The 20,271-nt window shown below is 46.7% G+C and overlaps 1 protein-coding gene across 2 annotated transcripts in view; it reads right to left on the bottom strand.

Moving 5' to 3' along the window:
• The window catches only part of ANLN (anillin, actin binding protein), a 405,458-nt gene that overhangs the window by 138,475 nt on the left and 246,712 nt on the right, over nucleotides 1-20,271 (bottom strand). For both annotated transcript variants that reach the window (XM_063922504.1, XM_063922505.1), the window contains exons 15-16: nucleotides 6,758-6,884; nucleotides 6,475-6,523 (exon numbers count right to left, since the gene is read on the bottom strand). In XM_063922504.1, the coding sequence (XP_063778574.1) occupies nucleotides 6,475-6,523; nucleotides 6,758-6,884 (176 nt within the window). The remainder of the gene's footprint in view (nucleotides 1-6,474; nucleotides 6,524-6,757; nucleotides 6,885-20,271) is intronic.

Here is a 20,271-nt window from a genome sequence, read left to right as displayed (position 1 = left end):
ATATTTTTTGAGCAATCTTTCTAAAAAGCGTCTTACACATACCTTAGAAAGAGCTGCTCAAACAACTCCCAGTCAGGTCGCAACAACGCTTACCCACGTGTACAGTGCTGTTTTGGCGGGCGTCTGTGTAGGATGTACTAGCAAGTTCAGCAGACGTTACCAGGCTCTGTCCAGAGCATGGGGAGAAGGCAAGGCATCGGTTCCTCTTCGTAGGGGAAACGCGAGACATCACCGCACTGTTTCGAGATGGAGACTACCGAATAGTCGCTGATGCGGCTGCCACCTCGGGTGCACCAGTGCTAGGCCTCAGGGATCCTAGGCTTCAGACGTAGTATGAGGCCGCGATTCCTAGGGTTCATGTCAGCAGTGGGGAGTAAGACGCTCCCTTCGTCGCCCCTTTCACCGGTTCATGACCAGTTTCCTCAGAGTTTCTCGCCATGAACTGAGTTCCCGCTTCCGTCTGAGACGCTGTGTATCTAAAAAGGACCCAGTCACAGCATAGGCAGCTGTATGACTGGTGCATTGGTGTTCACTTTGGCGTCTGTGTTCATGGGCGATTATGTACATTAATAGCGTCTGGATCCACTCAGCGTTCACTAACGTACTGATCGATCATAGAAGCGAGGTGAAGTCTCCATGTATCCCTCTCTCTGAAGCCGGATGATACAGCACTAAGTATCTTTTTCTTTCGCTGTGTGACTGAATGTGTTTAAACTCCTATATAAGGTAATGCAGTAATATGTTTCTCCTACATACTTGAAATGTATCTGTAGTTGATTACGCGCTCATATTGCTTATTACACTAATGTATAACCTGTGAATGATTCCTAGTGTGATTGCTGACTTTACTATTTTCTGTCAGTTTCTGTGTATTCTGACCCTCAATGCTGATGGAAAGCAGGGAGGGGTTGGATTGTATGTCAATTTAACAAAATTTTAAAGTGATTGCAGTCACAATTTGTGTAGTTAACACTGTAAAAGGTGTGTGATTTATTTATCATGTTTAAGAGAGGCAAGGGTGAGGAGGATACACTCTCCACAGCAGCACCAACACTCGTGTCATGTTTGACTTGCAAAGCTGGGTTCACCTTTCAGGATCTGGCTCAAAATGGATTATGTGCAAATTGTTTTAGCTTTTACCAAAGCCTCTTGAATAATCTTAGGCAGGCACAGGTTCAGGTTGAACCCCTGTAGGCTACTTTTGCACAGACATTATCCAGTATAGATGAAAGGATAATGTCAGCTCCTATACCAGGGATAGGTTACCCTATTAACCCTTACACGCAACATTCCACCTGGGGGTTATCACAACCGGTGCAGGAATCGGCAGCCTCTCAAAAGTAACAGGCTGAAAGGCTGGTGGTAAGTAAATCGCAGACATGAAACAACATCCTCACAGTCTACACATGTTTAAGATGAGAACTCGTCTGAGGATGAGGAGTCCTCGCACTCCGGGTCTGCATACAGAGACGAGGAGGAAGGCCTTAGCTCAGTGGACATTCCTGAGCCAATTAGTGCTATGAAAGCCATTCTATCCTTAGAGGAGGCAGCAGAGCCTTTGTTAAAATCTAAGGCGTCGGTGTTTAAATGTCCCAAACTAGTTAGGACTGAGTTTCCTGGGTCAGAACAGCTGACGGAAATTATGCAAGAGGCTTGGGGTTACATCCAGTAAGAAGTTTCGAAATCCAAGGAAATGGAATTCCCATTATCCTCTTCCGGCTGGGGACTGTTTAAAAAGGGAGGTGGTTCCCAAACTAGATACGCATGTCAGATTGGTGCGAAAACCTACATTACCTCTGCTTTCTACATCATTAAATGATGTCACGGATAGGAACACAGATTCTCTTAAAACCCTTTTCTGGGGCAATCATAAGACCAGCCATAACTTCGGCTTGGATGGCAAAAGCAGTGGTAGCCTGGGCTAATGCATTGGAGGATGACCATTCAATGGCATCTAGAGAGCAAAAAATCCCATATTGCACATATAAAAACAGGCAACTATTTGTTTTTTTATGGAAGAAGCAGCCTCTCAGGCATCAGCCTCAGCAGTAGCAGCTCAAATAGCGGTTTGGCTACGTTTATGGAAGTTGACTAAGAATCTAAGAAGGTTCTGGAGTCTCTGCCTTTTACTGGAGATATTCTTTTTGGTAAAGAATTAAACAGTATTTTGGCGTCAGAAGCAGACTTTAAGAAAGTGAAGTTTCCTTCCACACAAATCCAAACCTAGATTTCCAACTTTTCGGCCCTTTCGGACTCAAGGAAAAGCAAAAAGAAAGGGTTATGGCAAACAGTCTCATTCTGACAACTCTGTTAAGACTAAAAAGCAATGGGCTACCAAAGGACCGGTTTCCAAACCAGTAGATAAGCCATCAGCTTGATGGTTCGGACCTGCACCTGGGGGACCCCAGGGTGGGAGGCAGACTTCTTCAGTTTGCACAGATATAGCAGCAGTCTACCATAGAAGCGGTATCTCACGGTTATGCGTTTGCTTTCAAGAAACACCCTCCTCAAAGTTTTTTTGAACCAGCCCATCTTCAGTGGAAATGAAGGCCAGGGCTTTGCATGAGGCAGGTCAGAAGTTGCATCTGTCAGGAATGATAATTCCAGTTCCTCCTGGACAACGAGGACAAGGTTTTTATTCCAACCTGTTTCAAGTCCAGAAACCAAATGGGTCGTTCCGGCCCATACTCAATCTCAAAGTACTGAACAAGTACATTTGGGTGCCTCGGTTTTATATGGAGACTTTACGTTCCATTCTTTTAGCCATGGAGCTGGAGGATTTTATGGTATCCATGGATATCCAGGATGCTTACCTTCATGTTTCTATAGCCCTGTCCCATCAGCGCTCTCTGAGGTTTGCTATCCTCCAGCAATATTTTCAGTTTCAGGCCCTACCATTTGGACTGGCCACAGCTCCCAGAGAGTTCACCAAAATTATGGTGGTAATGGCATCTTATCTACGTCAGCAGGGGATAAGGATATTTCCATACCTCGATGATTTATTAATCCTGGCACAATCACAGGAATTGCTTCAGTGTCATCTGCGGCAGACAATAGCTTGTTTGCAGAGACACGGTTGGCTCATAAATTGGGCAAAGTCGTCCCTGGTTCCGTCACAACGGATGACTCACTTGGAGGCTGTGTTGGATTCCAGTCTTCAGAGAGTAATTTTACCTCTGAACAAAATATCCAAAATTCAGTTAAGGATTCAGGAGCTGCTACACAGTCAAAAGGGTATCCATTCACACAGCAATGCGTGTGATCGGGTTGATGGTGTCGACATTCGACATGGTGGAGTATGCTCAGTTCCACTCGAGGCCTCTGCAACGTCTGATCCTTTCCAAGTGGAATGGTTTTCATCAGACAATAAAAACTTAGACTATGGTCCTTCCTCTGGAAGTAAGGAGGTCATTAGCCTGGTGGCTGCAAACATTCCATCTGGATAAAGGGAGACTCTTTTGGATATCACATTGGGAAATTCTGACAACGGATGCCAGCCTTCAGGCAGGAAGGCGTTGCTTCCAGGGCCAGTGGACCAAGGAAGAGAGTTGCCTGCCAATAAATATAATGGAACTTAGGCCATATATATGGCACTTATTCAGGCAAAGGACTTCCTTCAGTGGAAACCAGTCCAAATCCGATCGGACAATGCACTGGCAGTAGCATACCTCAATATCAGGAAGGAATTTGCAGCCAAAATGCAATGAAAGAGGTAAGTTACAAGTTAAAGTTGGCAGAACATCATCCAGCCTTGTCCGCAGTGTTCATTTCCCAAACTGGGAAGAGGATTTTCTCAGTAGACATGCCATTTATGCAAACAAATGGGCTTTACACCCCAAGGTCTTCGAGATTCCTGTAGACAAATGGAGGTTACCGGAGAAAGTTCTCATGGTGTCCCGTCAGAACAACACAGTTCCCACATATGGGTCAAGAACAAAGAATCCCAAAACAATCTTTGTGGATTCCCTGTCAGTGAGATGGGACTTTCGTCTGGCCTATGTGTTTCCACCAATCGCCCTGTTACCCAGGGTGATGTGAAAGGCAAAACAAGGATGGGGCGCCCTGATACTAATAGCTCCGGCTTGGCCCAGAAGACATTGGCACACAGATCTGCAGAGGATGTCGATGGATGCTCCATTCCTACTTCGTGAACGTCCAGATCTACTGTCTCACGGTCCTTGCTATTACAAGCACGTGGATCGACTGTCTTTGATGGCGTGGCTCTTGAGACTTCCATCCTGAAAGCAAGAGGATTCTCACAACAGGTAATTCAAACAATGCTCAGAGCAAGGAAACTTTCCTTAGCTCGCATTCATCACCGAACATGGCAATGGTGCAGTGACCGGAAATTTGATCTTTGGTCTTTCAGAGTTTCCAGAGTCCTAGCATTCCTTCAGTTAGGAATGGACAAAGGTCTAAGGGTGGCTTCCTTGAGAGTGGAAGTGTCAGCATTGACTGTATGGTTCCAAAAGAAAATTATAAACCTACAGGATATGCACACTTTTTTTTTCCAGGGAATGCTGCACATTCAACTACCTTTTGTTCCTCCTACAGTGCTTGTGACTTAAGTTTAGTCCTAAAGGCCCTTCAAGTTGCCTCATTTGAACCACTAAAGCGAGTGGATTTTAAATGGTTGACAGCTAAAGTTCTTTCTACTGGCTATTGCTTCAGCTAGAAGAGTTTCAGATTTAGGGGCATTGTTATGTCGCCCTCCTTTTCTGATTTTTTATCCAGATAGAGCAGTTCTCAGAACCAAATCTGGGTATCTTCCTAAGGTGGTGTCTAAATTCCACCTTAACAAAGAAATTGTAGTCCCGGCCTTCCAAGGGCCGGACCTTTCTGCGGGAGATGCATTGTTGGACATAGTCCGTGCTTTAAAGGATCTACGTGGATCGTACCAGTGCCATCAGAAAAAGACACTCTTTGTTCTCTACAGATTTAACGAGAGGATGGCCTGCTGATAAGCAGACACTGGCGAGGTGGCTTTGAACTACTATTTCAGAAGCATATTCTCAAGCTGATCTCCCTGTTCCGACTAAGGTCTCTGCTCACTCTACTCGTAAAGTAGGCCCGTCATGGGCAGAACGTGGTGCTTCAGCAGAACAGATGTAAGGCAGCCACATGGTCTTCCATTAACACATTCATTAGCCATTATGCCTTGGATACCTTTTCCTCTCAGGAGGCTGAATTCGGGCGAAGGATTCTCCTGTCCAATCAGGAGCGTCCCCCACCACTAAATTGCTTTGGGACATCCTAATGTTATCCTGTGGATAACCTGTGGACCCTGCAGGAGAAATAATCGTTATTGTAGACTTACCGTTGATAACTATTTCTTCTAAGTCCATAGGATCCACATGGATCCCACCCTGATTTGAGGATCATTTCACTTACTAACCTCTTCCTTCTTGTACGGAAAGGTGTGCACGTGTGTTTTTCTCGCCTGATTAGGGCTCTTTATGATACTCCTGCCTTGAGCTTTGGAAAACAACTGAATTGCCTGAGCCAGGAGGCGGGGATATAGGGACGGCCCATTGTATTCTGGGAGGCGGAAAGCTTTGATCGTTTGGTGCCAATCTGCTGTTGCTACCTCATATCCCAATGTTATCCTGTGGACTTAGGAGAAATAGAGTTATCAACGGTAAGTCTACCATAACGATTATTTTGAGAGGCTTTCTGGAGTCCTCTAAAATACCCTTTCACACCAAGCTTCGGACCCAGGATACTGTCGGAGCAACCCATGTCATGGTCTACCTAGATTGTGTGTCTCAGGACTTCGAACAAGCGTCGAACAAGAGACCAACCCGAATAGGCTGAATTATGAAAGGCCCCGGTTATCAGTTGTGGGGCACGCAAAAAGGACCAGAGGCGGATCAGCCGCCCTTTGAGCAGATCTAGCAGCATGACACACGGGCGCAGTCTGAAAGGAATGACCCGGCAATAACCCAGGTCCAGTCTGCAGGGTGAATATGGGAAGGGGTAACATAGCAACAGACAAACCTCGCCATCAAGCCTCTAAGTGGCACTGATCAAACCTTCACAATTCTATTGTTACAAGGAAACATAAAAGCAAGGCAAGAACAACAGAACAAGACATGGTTCTCTCACTGCATCAAAGTCATAAAATATCAACATTTATTATATTCCACACAAAATCTAGGTATGGATATAATCTCAACTAATTTAATACAAAAGGTTATAATGCTGCACATACAAACATCTGGCACTCTGCTCCTTTATTCTTTGTCTTATTGTCCTAGGAACACTGAAAAATTAAATGACAAGCTTATGAGCAACAGACCATTATGCACTAAGATGATCAGTGGACGTTCTATCTGGTGTACAGCCTTCGCTTCATAAACATCTTACAGCTGCCAAACGTCTCCTAGCACATTGCTTTTCACAAAGACAACTTATATTTTAGCATTTCACATTAATGCACATCATCAAAAGGTAAAAAGAACCAAAGTAACTTACCAAGCTGTACACATCAATGCAGATTTCAAAGTCATTAGACACATCTTCTCTGAAACAATAAAAAAAAACCCATAAAAGCATGATGAAATAAAACAAAAATGTAAGTCACACTATAATAGGCATTGCAATGTTATTCTGCATTGATGGATAAACTATTTAATGTACACTGGTATTCCAAGTACATTAGATTTCTAAACTTTACTGTAGAACGACACACACACACACACACACACACACACACACACACACAATGTACTGTGTAACTTTGCACAAATATACTTACAGAGTAAATACAGTTGGAAACGCCAGTGCATCACCTTTCATGGAAGTTGAAATGTTTGCAAGAGGGGTTGCCACCATGTTTTCTGCTCCTGCTCTAATAATTATGAAAAAGTAGTAGTTTGCGGAATCTGTTGGTATAGAATAAAGTGCTTTAATAAATACAAATTTTCATAAAAGCCCCCCCTTGCATTTCTAAATATGAGGTACATATGTAGCCATGCTCATCTTACTGCGATGTGGCATGCTGCATGGCGTGCCAGGCTGTAACTATTCGGATCCGGCAATCGCTCTATTAATTCCATTAGGAATTGATGGAGTGATCGCCAGCAGCAATTAGTCAGCCCGACATGCCATGCAGCAAGCAGTGTTGCAGCATGCTGCATCGCAGCAAAGATGAGCAAAATCAAATATACTTGATTTTACTGTGAAAACAATACAGTTAGTAGATTGCCAAGATTATAAAAAGAGTACCCATCAGCAAGTAAATCAGTAAGGAAACCAAGGGGTACTGGGAGTGGGCAGCATTAATGGGCAAATTCATACAGAGATTCTCAGCTGATTTCTCCCTCCTCTATTAAACACAACACTAGCTGAAGATGTACCAAAATACGTAAAATGTCACATTTCAGGCTGTTTAGGACTAGCTATAATATAATCTTAATATATACATTATACTGCTACCCACATGTAATGGACTAAGTGAATAATAATAAAATAAAAAAAAAGTATCAAGCCAAGGGAACCGTCAGTCTCTTTATTTGCAATAGCCTTGGATAAACAATGGAAAACATCCCAAGTTCTGGGAAGGCATCAGGAATTTTCCCTACATTCTTAAGGCCCATATAGACGGGAGAGATGTGTGATGAGCGAACCGCTCAGCACACATCTCTCCCGCCACTCAGCACAGCGCGATGTGTGCTGAGCAATGCGGGGGAGGACGGGGGGGCGCTCATTTCACCCAGCGGGTGAAATGAGCGACGTGCTAGATTGGTCTGCATGCAGGGGTACACACGAGTGATCTGTGCTTAAAATCTAAGCAATCTAGTCAGATTGCTTAGATGTTAAGCATGGATCTCTCCGTGAGTACTCTCCTTTAGGAATATTTTAAGCTGCTCTTTTATATTAGTCAGCTAGTATTTTAAGTGTAACCATTATATAGTTTATAGGTATAGAATAAGATTGCATTGTAAATACAAATGAATCCTGATATGTGGCACTAAATATGCAAAAGTGATTTGAGGGCTCAGGTCTTGCCAAGATATTGAATTGCAAAATGTCTATGTAGTAAATTTAAAAAGCTGTATACGTGAAACAAGCATAAAAATTTGTAAACTAAAATATTTTAAAATCAAGTATTTAAACTGAGAATGTTATTAAAACATTTGTTTTTAAAAATAGCCAGTATTGAATACATGATGCTTTAGTATCCCAATTAATTTAACAAGGTTACTCTGCCATCTAGTGGTAATGAAGTTCTAACACCTCAAAAATGAAATGTATTTGTATGTAGGTCATTGAGCGAACACAGGACAATGAGTACATTGCACCAATTTGTTAGTGCTAGCACCAGATTTTACAGGCGAGAGATCTTATCCAGAGTAATAAATACTGCCCTGAGAAGTGTTGAAGCTCAGATCCCGAAAACTCACCCAATTTCATCCAGAAAAATAAATAAAAAATTAATAAATTTAATGCAAGTCTAAAAAATAAGATTTTACTTACCGGTAAATCTATTTCTCGTAGTCCGTAGTGGATGCTGGGGCCTCCGTAAGGACCATAGGGAATAGACAGGCTCCGCAGGAGACATGGGCACTTTAAGAAAGAATTTGGATTCTGGTGTGCTCTGGCTCCTGCCTCTATGTCCATCCTCCAGACCTCAGTTTGAAAAAACTTTGCCCGGAAGAGCTGACAGTACAAGGAAAGGATTTTGGGAATCCAGGGTAAGACTCATACCAGCCACACCAATCACACCGTATAACTTGTGATAACTTTACCCAGTTAACAGTATGAACAATAACAGAGCATCAGATCAACCCTGATGCAACTATACATAACCCTTATTTAAGCAATAACTATATACAAGCATTGCAGAAGAAGTCCGCACTTGGGACGGGCGCTCAGCATCCACTACGGACTACGAGAAATAGATTTACCGGTAAGTAAAATCTTATTTTCTCTAACGTCCTAGTGGATGCTGGGGACTCCGTAAGGACCATGGGGATTATACCAAAGCTCCCAAACGGGCGGGAGAGTGCGGATGACTCTGCAGCACCGAACGTGCAAACACAAGGTCCTCCTCAGCCAGGGTATCAAACTTGTAGAACCTTGCAAAGGTGTTTGAACCTGACCAAGTAGCCGCTCTGCAAAGCTGTAATGCCGAGACCCCTCGGGCAGCCGCCCAAGAAGAGCCCACCTTCCTTGTGGAATGGGCCTTAACTGATTTAGGCAGCGGCAACCCTGCCGCAGAATGAGCCTGCTGGATCGTGTGAATGATGAAACTACTTTCGGCAGAAATTGTGGGCGGGTCCGCAATTCTGCTCTATCCGCATGGAAAACCAGATAAGGGCTTTTGTGTGACAAAGCCGCCAATTCCGACACACACCTAGCCGAAGCCAAGGCTAATAGCATGACCACCTTCCACGTGAGATATTTCAATTCCAGCGTTTTGAGTGTTTCAAACCAGTGTGATTTCAGGAAACTCAACACCACGTTAAGATCCCAAGGTGCCACTGGAGGCACAAAAGGAGGCTGAATATGCAGCACTCCCTTTACAAACGTCTGAACTTCAGGAAGAGAAGCCAGTTCTTTTTGAAAGAAAATGGATAAGGCCGAAATCTGAACCTTAATGGAACCCAATTTAAGGCCCAAAGTCACTCCCGCCTGTAGGAAGTGAAGGAAACGGCCCAGCTGGAATTCCTCCATAGGGGCATTCCTGGCCTCACACCAAGCCACATATTTTCGCCATATACGGTGATAATGTTGAGCTGTCACATCCTTCCTAGCCTTTATCAGCGTAGGAATAACTTCATCCGGAATGCCTTTTTCTGCTAGGATCCGGCGTTCAACCGTCATGCCGTCAAACGCAGCCGCGGTAAGTCTTGGAACAGACAGGGCCCCTGTTGCAACAAGTCCTGCCTTAGAGGCAGAGGCCACGGGTCCTGTGAGCATTCCTTGCAGATCTGGATACCAAGTCCTTCTTGGCCAATCCGGAACAATGAGTATTGTTCTCACTCCTCTTTTTCTTATGATTCTCAGCACCTTGGGTATGAGAGGAAGAGGAGGAAATACATAGACTGACTGGAACACCCACGGTGTCACCAGTGCGTCCACAGCTATCGCCTGAGGGTCCCTTGACCTGGCGCAATATCTCTGTAGCTTTTTGTTGAGGCGGGATTCCATCATGTCCACCTGTGGCAGTTCCCACCGACTTGCAATCTGCGTGAAGACTTCTTGATGAAGTCCCCACTCTCCCGGGTGGAGGAAGTGCCTGCTGAGGAAGTCTGCATCCCAGTTGTCCACTCCCGGAATGAACACTGCTGACAGTGCGCTTACGCGATTCTCCGCCCAGCGAAGAATTCTGGTGGCTTCCACCATCGCCACCCTGCTCCGTGTGCCGCCTTGGCGGTTTACATGAGCCACTGCGGTGATGTTGTCTGACTGAATCAGAACCGGTTGGTCGCGAAGCAGGGACTCCGCTTGACGTAGGGCGTTGTATATGGCCCTTAGTTCCAGGATGTTGATGTGAAGGCAAGTCTCCTGACTTGACCACAGACCTTGGAAATTTCTTCCCTGTGTGACTGCCCCCCACCCTCGGAGGCTTGCATCCGTGGTCACCAGGACCCAGTCCTGAATGCCGAATCTGCGACCTTCGAGAAGGTGAGCACTCTGCAGTCACCACAGGAGAGACACCCTGGCCCTGGGGGATAGGGTGATCAGCCGATGCATCTGAAGATGTGATCCGGACCACTTGTCCAACAGATCCCATTGAAAGTTCCTCGCATGAAACCTGCCGAAGGGAATGGCCTTGTATGATGCCACCATCTTTCCCAGGACTCGCGTGCAGTGATGCACCGACACCTGTTTTGGTTTTAATAGGTCTCTGACCAGTGTCATGAGCTCCTGAGCCTTCTCCATCGGGAGATGAACCCTCTTCTGGTCTGTGTTCAGAATCATGCCCAGGAAAGGCAGACGAGTCGTAGGAATCAACTGCGACTTTGGAATATTTAGAATCCAGCCGTGCTGTTGTAACACCTCCCGAGAGCGTGCTACGCTGATCATCAACTGCTCTCTGGACCTCGCCTTTATGAGGAGATCGTCCAAGTATGGGATAATTGTGACCCCTTGCTTTCGCAGGAGCACCATCATTTCCGCCATTACCTTGGTAAATATTCTCGGTGCCGTGGAGAGACCAAATGGCAACGTCTGGAATTGGTAATGACAATCCTGTACCACAAATCTGAGGTACGCCTGATGAGGTGGATAAATGGGGACATGCAGGTATGCATCCTTTATGTCCAGAGACACCATAAAATCCCCCCCCCCCTTCCAGGCTTGCGATGACCGCTCTGAGTGATTCCATCTTGAACTTGAACCTTTTCAGGTATATGTTCAGGGATTTTAAATTCAATATGGGTCTGACCGAACCGTCCGGTTTCGGTACCACAAACATGGTCGAATAATAACCCTTTCCTTGTTGAAGGAGGGGAACCTTGACCACCACCTTCTGAAGATACAATTTGTGAATTGCAGCTAACACTATTTCCCTCTCTAAGGGGGAAGCTGGCAGGGCCGATTTGAGGTATCGGTGAGGGGGCATCTCTTCGAATTCCAGCTTGTATCCCTGTATCCCTCTATTGCCCAGGGATCCACCTGGGAGTGAACCCACTTGTGGCTGAAATTTCGGAGACGCGCCCCCACCGGGCCTAGCTACGCCTGTGGAACCCCAGCGTCATGCGGTGGATTTAGTGGTAGCCGGGGAGGACTTCTGTTCCTGGGAACTAGCTGTGTTGTGCAGCTTCCTTCCTCTGCCCCTGCCTCTGGCAAGAAAGGACGCACCTCGGACTTTCTTGCCTTTTTGTGATCGAAAGGACTGCATTTGGTAATACGGTGCTTTCTTAGGTTGTGAGGGAACATATGGCAAAAAAATTGACTTTCCAGCAGTAGCTGTGGAGACCAGGTCCGAGAGACCCTCCCCAAACAATTCCTCACCCTTGTAAGGTAAAACCTCCATGTGCCTCTTTGAGTCGGCATCACCTGTCCATTGCCGAGTCCACAGGACCCTTCTGGCAGAAATCCACATTGCATTTATTCTAGAGCCCAGAAGGCTAATGTCTCTTTGAGCATCTCTCATATATAGGACAGCGTCTTTTATATGCCCCAGGGTCATTAATATAGTATCCTTGTCTAAGGTATCAAGTTCCTCAGACAAGGTATCCGTCCATGCTGCTACAGCACTACACACCCAGGCCGACGCAATTGCCGGCCTTAGTAAGGTACCTGAATGTGTATAAATGGACTTCAGGGTACCCTCTTGCTTTCTATCAGCAGCATCTTTTAGGGTGGCTGTATCCTGTGACGGCAGGGCTACCCTCTTGGATAAGCGTGTTAAAGCTTTGTCCACCCTAGGGGAGGATTCCCAGCGTAACCTGTCCGTTGGCGGGAAAGGATACGCCATAAGCATCCGTTTGGAAATCTGCAGTTTTTTATCTGGAGATTACCAAGCCTTTTCACATAACTCATTTAGCTCATGTGAAGGGGGGGAAGGTCACCTCCTGCCTTTTTTCCCCATACATATGAACCCTCTTGTCAGGGACTGGGGTTTCCTCTGTGATGTGCAATACATCCTTCATTGCTATAATCATATAACGGATGGCTTTAGCCAATTTAGGCTGTAACTTGGCATCATCGTAATCGACACTGGAGTCAGGCGCTTCTGAGACCTTGACGGCCTCTGCGACATAGGATCAGGCATGGGCTGAGACCCCGACTGTCCTAAGGTTTCAGCTTTATCCAACCTTTTATGCAAGGCATTAACATTATCATTTAAAACCTTCCACATATCCATCCAATCAGGTGTCGGCGCCGTCGGCGGAGACACCACATTCATTTGCTCCCGCTCTGCCTCCACATAGCCTTCCCCGTCAAACATGTTGACACAAGCGTACCAACACACCACACACACAGGGGATGCTCTTTTTGAAGACAGTTCCCCCACAAGGCCCTTTGGAGAGACAGAGAGAGAGTATGCCAGCACACACCCCAGCGCTATATGTCCCAGGAATTACACAGTAACTTAGTGTTAACCCAGTAGCTGCTGAATATTATGTTTTTGCGCATAATTTATGTGCCCCCCCTCACTTTTTACCCTCTTCTACCGTGAATCTGCAGGGGAGAGCCTGGGGAGCTTCCTCTCAGCGGAGCTGTGAAGAAAAAGTGGCGCTGGTGAGTGCTGAGTAAGAAGCCCCGCCCCCTCAGCGGCGGGCTTCTGTCCCGCGTTTCTGTACAATATTATGGCGGGGGCTCATACATATATACAGTGCCCAACTGTATATATGTCCAACTTTTGCAAAGAGGTCCTAATTGCTGCCCAGGGCCCCCCCCCCCCCCCCCCCCCTACAGTGACCGGAGTATGTGGGTGTAGTGTAGGAGCAATGGCGCACAGCTGCAGTGCTGTGCGCTACCTCAGTGAAGACTGGAGTCTTCTGCCGCCGATTTCGAAGTCTTCTTGCTTCTTATGTTCACCCGGCTTCTGTCTTCCGGCTCTGCGAGGGGGGCGGCGGCGCGGCTCCAGGATCGGACGACAAAGGGTGAGATCCTGTGTACGATCCCTCTGGAGCTAATGGTGTCCAGTAGCCTAAGAAGCAGGACCTATCTGCAGAGAGTAGGGCCGATTCTCTCCCCTCAGTCCCACGATGCAGGGAGTCTGTTGCCAGCAGAGCTCCCTGAAAATAATAAACCTAACAAAATACTTTCTTATAGCAAGCTCAGGAGAGCTCACTAAACAGCACCCAGCTCGTCCGGGCACACAGATTCAAACTGGAGGAGGGACATAGAGGGAGGAGCCAGAGCACACCAGAATCCAAATTCTTTCTTAAAGTGCCCATGTCTCCTGCGGAGCCAGTCTATTCCCCATGGTCCTTACGGAGTCCCCAGCATCCACTAGGACGTTAGAGAAATAATGTTCTCATACATGCAAATGGGGAACACAGTCACCACGGGGATATCACAAAATGCCCTTATGGAAGTGTACGCTCAAAAGATACTGTGCGTATTTATTTATTTTTAACAGCATTTACTATCAATGTCACTAATTATTACCTTTAGTAACCATGTGGTGAGTGAAGTGGAGTGAGCCACCAAGCCGGAAGCATTGTGAGCGGACGCATTTCATCAAATTGACAATTCATGTCACAAACTATCACCATTAGTAACCTTGTGGCGAGCAAACGCATTTCAACAAATTGGGGTATATAAAAAAAAAATGTTTAAAAATACAAAAAGGAGTGTTATGGTAGAATTACCATGGTTAACACTCTTTCTGCGAGGTACATTGGTTCCACAGGGAAACATTGGGGTGTAGAGTGGATCTTGATCCAAAGGCACCAAAAGCTAAAGCTTTAGGCTGTCCCAGGATGCATTGGGGCCTCCTCTATAAACCCCGCCTCCAGGCACTGAGAGCTTAGTTTCGTTAACCAGTCCATTGCAGGGGGAGGAAAGAGAGAAGGCAGATGTTAGTCACATAGAACCACATTCTCATGACAGAAGGTACCAGCAGCTAATGCCATACACACCCAAAGAAGCTAGGTGCGTCAGGGTGGGCGCCATGTGGAACCAATGTACCTTGCAGAAAGAGTGTTAACCATGTTAAGTCTACCATAATACTCCTTTTCTGCAGCAGGATACATTGGATTCCACAGGAAAACATCTGGGATGTCCTAAAGCAGTTCCTCAAGGGAGGGGACACACCTTAGCGGGTATGAGAACCTGGCGTCCAAAGGAAGCGTTCTGTAAGGGGGAAGTATCAAAGGCATAGAACCTAATAAATGTGTTCACTGAGAACCACGTAGCCGCCTTGCACAATTGTTCTGCAGCCGCGCCAAGGTGGGCCGTCCAAGAAGGTCCAAAAGACCATGTAGAATGGGCTTTAATAGCAGCAGGAGCTGGGAGTCCAGTCTGCGCATAAGCATGTGCAATCATCATTCTAATCCATCTGGCCAAGGTTTACCCATTCGCAGGCCAGTCACGTTTGTGGAAACCAAAACAGTACAAAAAGGGAATCTGACCTCCTGATAGAAGCAGTCCTCTCCTCATAAATACCGAGAGCCCTAACCACATATAAAGAACGCTCTTTGAAAGACAAAGTCTGAAGAGATAAAGGCTGGAACCACAATCTCTTGGTTAAAGGTGAAAAGATGACACCACCTTAGACAAATAACCCGGTCGAGTTTGCAGAACTGCCTGGTCACAGTGAAAAATCAAATAGGCACCTTGTCCTGTCGCCCACCCGTCTTGCCGAGGCAATAGCCAGCAAGAACAGGACCTTGGCAGTGAGCCATTTAGGATCCGCCGACTCAAGAGGTTTAATTTGAGACTCTTGCAGGGCTTTCAGTACAACAGTCAAATCCCATGGAGCCACAGGAGGAACATAGGGAGGCTAAATCCTAAGTACGCCCTGAGTGAAAGTATCAACATCAGTAATAGACGCAATAATTCTCTGAAACCATACCAACAAGGGAGATATGTGAACCTTGAGGGAGGCCAGATGGAGACCTAAGTCAAGCCCTCGTTGCAGAAAAGCCAGAGTCTGGAAGTTCTGAACATACAGACATCATAATTCTTATCAGCACACCAGGTGAAGTAAAAATTCCAAACCCTGTACTAAATCCAGGCAGATGACGGTTTCCAGGCTTTCAATATAGTCTGGATAACCGCCCCAGAGAAACCTTTGGCCCTTAGGAGTGATGCTTCAAGAGCCATGCCGTCAAAGCCAGTCTGGCCAGGTCTGGGTAGACACAAGGGCCCTGTTCGAGGAGGTCCGGGCGCTGAGGAAGTAGAAGGGGATTCTCAGTCGATAGACCCTACAGGTCTGAGAACCAATGCCTTCGAGGCCACGCTGGAGCGAATCGACATAGTATTCCTCCTTCTTGCTTGAACTTCCGTAGGACCCTGGGCAGGAGTGACACTGGAGGGTACACATAGGGCAGCTGAGAGTTCCATGAAACCGCCAGTGCGTCCACGAACACTGCTTGAGGATCCATGATCCTTGATTCGAAGACCAGAAATTTGTGATTGTGTCATGACGCCATGAGGTCTACATCCGGTAGGCTCAACTTGTCCACAGGGAGTTGAAAGACTTCTGGATGAAGACTTCACTCTCCGGCGTGCACATACTAGCAACTGATGAAGTCCGTTTCCCAGTTCAGGACACCCCGAAAGAACACTGCCGATACGGCTGGCAGACGGCGTTTTGCCCAACAAAGGATTGTTGACACTTCCATCTTTGTCATGCGGCTTTAAGAGCCGCATTGATGGTTTATGTATGCCACTGTGGTGGTGTTGTCTGATCGTACTTGAACAGGCCTGTTCTGTACTAGAGGCAGGATGAGAAATAGTGCATTGAACACTGCCCTCGGCTCCAGAATATTTATTGGAGGGAGTGATTCCTCCTTGGTCCAACGACCTTAAAAAGAGTGTTGCTCCAACACCGCTTCCCATCCCCTTAGACTGGTGTCCGTTGTCAGCAGGACCCGGTCGGGGGCCCAGAAGGGATGGCCTCTGCTCAATTACTGGTCCTGAGCCACCAAGACAGCGACAGGCAAACCTCTGGAGTCAAAGAGATTATGAGAGATCTGATACAATGAGACAGACCATCCCACTTGGAAAAGATTAACCTCTGTAGTGGGCGGGAATGAAATTGAGCGTACTCTATCATGTTGAAGGTCAACACCATCAGGCCAAGTACTTGCATCGCCGAGTGTATTGACACTCTGGGGCAACGATGAAGTGTCTTATCCTGTCCTGAATCTTCAGGACTTTATCTGGATTCTGCCCCCAGGTGCAACATGCTATGAGCTGGGACCAGCGAGGACTTCTTTCCTTGATAAGCCTCCCGTGGGCTTGCAGGAAGGTTACCTGTTAGTTGCAGATGACATCGGAGGACTTCTGGAAAATTCCCACAAATCATCAGCAGGATTCAGACTCCCTGGCGACGGAGATGGGCCGTCATTACTGCCATGACCTTGGTAAGGATCAGAGGAGCCGTAGTTAGTCCAAGTGGCAGAGCCTGGAATTGGTAATGGAGGTTGCCATTAACAAACCGCAGAACTGGTGATGCGATATGGCAATAGGTATATGCAGGTATGCATCTTGTATATTCAGGGATACCATATAGTCCTCCATAGCCAGCACAATTGAGCGCAGCATTTCATACGAAACCTGGAAACTCTCACAAACTTGTTCAGAGATTTGAGGTCGAGTATAGGCCCACTGTTCGGACTAGAAACAGGGTCGAAAGAAACCTCTGCCTCTTTGGGACTGAGGTACCAGCACAACCACTCCTGTATTCAGGAGAGAACTCAACAGTTTGTAGAGCTTGCACCGGCAACGGATCCGGAGAGAGCCGTAGTGTAAAACAGGCAAGGGGGTTGTCTCTGGAAAGAGATAGCATACCCGTGAGAGACACGGGTGAATTGTAGAAGTCGGCAACCCACCCTGGGATCCCCCAGGGGGAGACCCTTCCAGTCATGCAGCAGGCTTGTCATGTTTTGAAGCAGGTGGACGGGTTGTCCAGGATTATTTGGCCTTGGGCTTTCTGGTTTTGGGAGCAAAAGATTGTCTCGGGATGCCTGACCTTTTGTATTCCCTTGAGACCGAAAGGAACAAAAAGTGGTACCTAATGCCTTCTGTGCAGAAGGATTAGCTGCTATTTCAGACACTATTTTATTTAGATCTTCCTCAAACATAATGTCCCCAGTGAAGGGGAGTACCTCAAAGGTCCAGGTCCACTTGCGGCGAGCCAGGACAGACGTGGTCAACGCCTTGGCAGCCAATACACCCGCCTCAGAGGACGCCTCCTGATCATAATAGGCGACGGTGGTATTGTGAGACAGGTATTGTCTGGCATGTCTGATACAGATGGGTCCATGTTTATCTTGACCTTTAATAGGATTAATTGAGACTGGGCAGTCGGACTTAATCCCCTGCTGTATTGTTCTCTGTATTGTATTGCAGTGGAGAACAATAGATGAAGGGTTTATGTTAATATACCATGTTGTGCCTAGGCGCAACAAACTAGCCAAGATAACCATGGACCCATCTATATATCATCGGGCAGCTCTTCCTCTAATGCATGAACCCACGCCTTATTGCAGCCCAAGCGGCAGCTATAGTAGGTCTATGAATGGCTCCAGTAAGGGAGTATATAGATATCAGGCATCCCTCCACACTCTTATCTGTCGGTTCCTACAGTGACTTGAGAGTTACATAACTCTGCAGGGAGAGGATAACTAGCCAAGCCCCTTTTTGGCTCATTATCCTCTCCCTGCAGAGGGAGTTTTTTTCCCTGGATTAGACCAGGGTTCCCATCTGATGTCCACAAGATGATCAGAATGGAATAATAGGATTTTAATAATTTACCGGTAAATCCTTTTCTCGTAGTCCGTAGAGGATGCTGGGGTCCATTTCAGTACCATGGGGTATAGACTGTTCCGCAGGAGCCTTTAACATAACGCATGCCAACCAGCATGTATAAGTTAACAGCAACAGCTGTTAACATCTAAACACAAGTGTGTAAATTTTTTTAAACGTAATCAGCAGGAAAAATGGAGCACTGGGCGGGCACCCAGCATCCTCTACGGATCCTATTTTCTCTTACGTCCTAGAGAATGCTGGGGTCCATTTTAGTACCATGGGGATATACCAAAGCTCCCAGTAAGGGCGGGAAAGTGCTAATGTTCCTGAAGAACTGACTGACCAAATTTGAGATCGTCAGCAGCCAAGGTGTCAAACTTATAAAACTTAGCAAACGTGTTTGCACCTGACCAAGTAGCAGCTCGGCAGATTTGCAATGCCGAGACACCCCGGGCAGCCGCCCAGGACGAGCCCACTTTCCTTGTAGAGTGGGCTTTTACCGAAGTCGGTAACGGCAATCCTGCCGTGGAATGAGCGTGCTGAATGGTACCTCTGATCCAGTGTGCAATAGTCTGCTTAGAAGCAGGACCCCCAATCTTGTTGGAGTCATAGAGGACAAATAAAGATTCTGTTTTCCTTATCCTAGCCGTTCTTGCGACGTAAGTCCTCAACGCTCTGACGACATCCAAGGACTTTGGCACGGCTGAGGTGTCAAAAGCCACTGGCACTACCACTGGTTGGTTGATATGAAAAGACGACACAACCTTCGGAAGAAAGTGCTGACGTGTTCTCAGTTCAGCCCTATCTTCATGAAATATTAAGTAAGGACTCTTGTGTGACAGAGCTCCTAACTCAGACACTCGTCTGCCTGAAGCAAGGCCAACAGCATGACCACTTACTAAGTGAGAAACTTCAAGTCTACCTCTTGTAGAGGCTCAAACCAGTTTGATTTAAGGAACTGCAACACCACATTAAGATCCCATGGCGCTGCAGGAGGCACAAAGGGAGGTTGGATGCGCAGAACCTCTTTCACGAATGTCTGGACCTCAGGAAGAGAAGCCAATTGTTTCTGAAAGAAAACCGACAAGGCCGAAATCTGAAACTTGATAGATCCTAATCTCAATCCAGCATCCACACCCACCTGCAGAAGTCGTCCTAATTGAAAGTCCACTACTTGTATTCACACCAAGATACATATTTTCTCCAAATACGATGGTAATGTTTGGACATCACCCCTTTCTTGGCCAGAATAAGAGTGGGAATGACTTCATTGGGAATACCCTTATGGGCTAGGATCTGGCACACAACAGCCATACCGTCAAACGCAGCCGCGGTAACTCCTGATAAACTAACGGCCCCTGCTGAAGCAGGTCCTCGCGAAGAGGAAGAGGCCGAGGATCTTCCAGTAATAACTCTTGAAGATCTGGATACCAAGCTCTCCTTGGCCAATCTGGAGCAATGAGTATTGCTCGAACGCTTGTTGTTCTGATGATCATGAGAACTTATGGAATAAGTGGAAGTGGAGGGAACAGATACACCGACTGAAACAGCCACTGGGTCACCAGTTCATCTATCGCTATTGCTTGTGGGACTCTGGACCTGGAACAATATTTCTGAAGCTTCTTGTTGAGGCGTGATGCCATCATATCCACTTGAGGAACGCCCCCAACGACTTGCCACCTCCGCAAAGACTTCTGGTTGGAGGCCCCATTCTACTGGATGGAGATAGTGTCTGCTGAGGAAGTCTGCTTCCCAGTTGTCCACTTCCGGAATGAAAATTGCCGACAGAGCTTTTGCACGTCTTTCTGCCCTGAGGAGTATCTTTGTCACCTCTGCCATTGCCGCTCTGCTTTTTGTTCTGCCTTGACGGTTTATGTAAGCTACTGC

Source organism: Pseudophryne corroboree, chromosome 5, assembly GCF_028390025.1.
Source record: "Pseudophryne corroboree isolate aPseCor3 chromosome 5, aPseCor3.hap2, whole genome shotgun sequence".
Classification (NCBI taxonomy): Eukaryota; Metazoa; Chordata; class Amphibia; order Anura; family Myobatrachidae; genus Pseudophryne; species Pseudophryne corroboree.
Note: the sequence above shows the minus strand (reverse complement) of the source record. Positions and strands in the feature narration are given on the sequence as shown.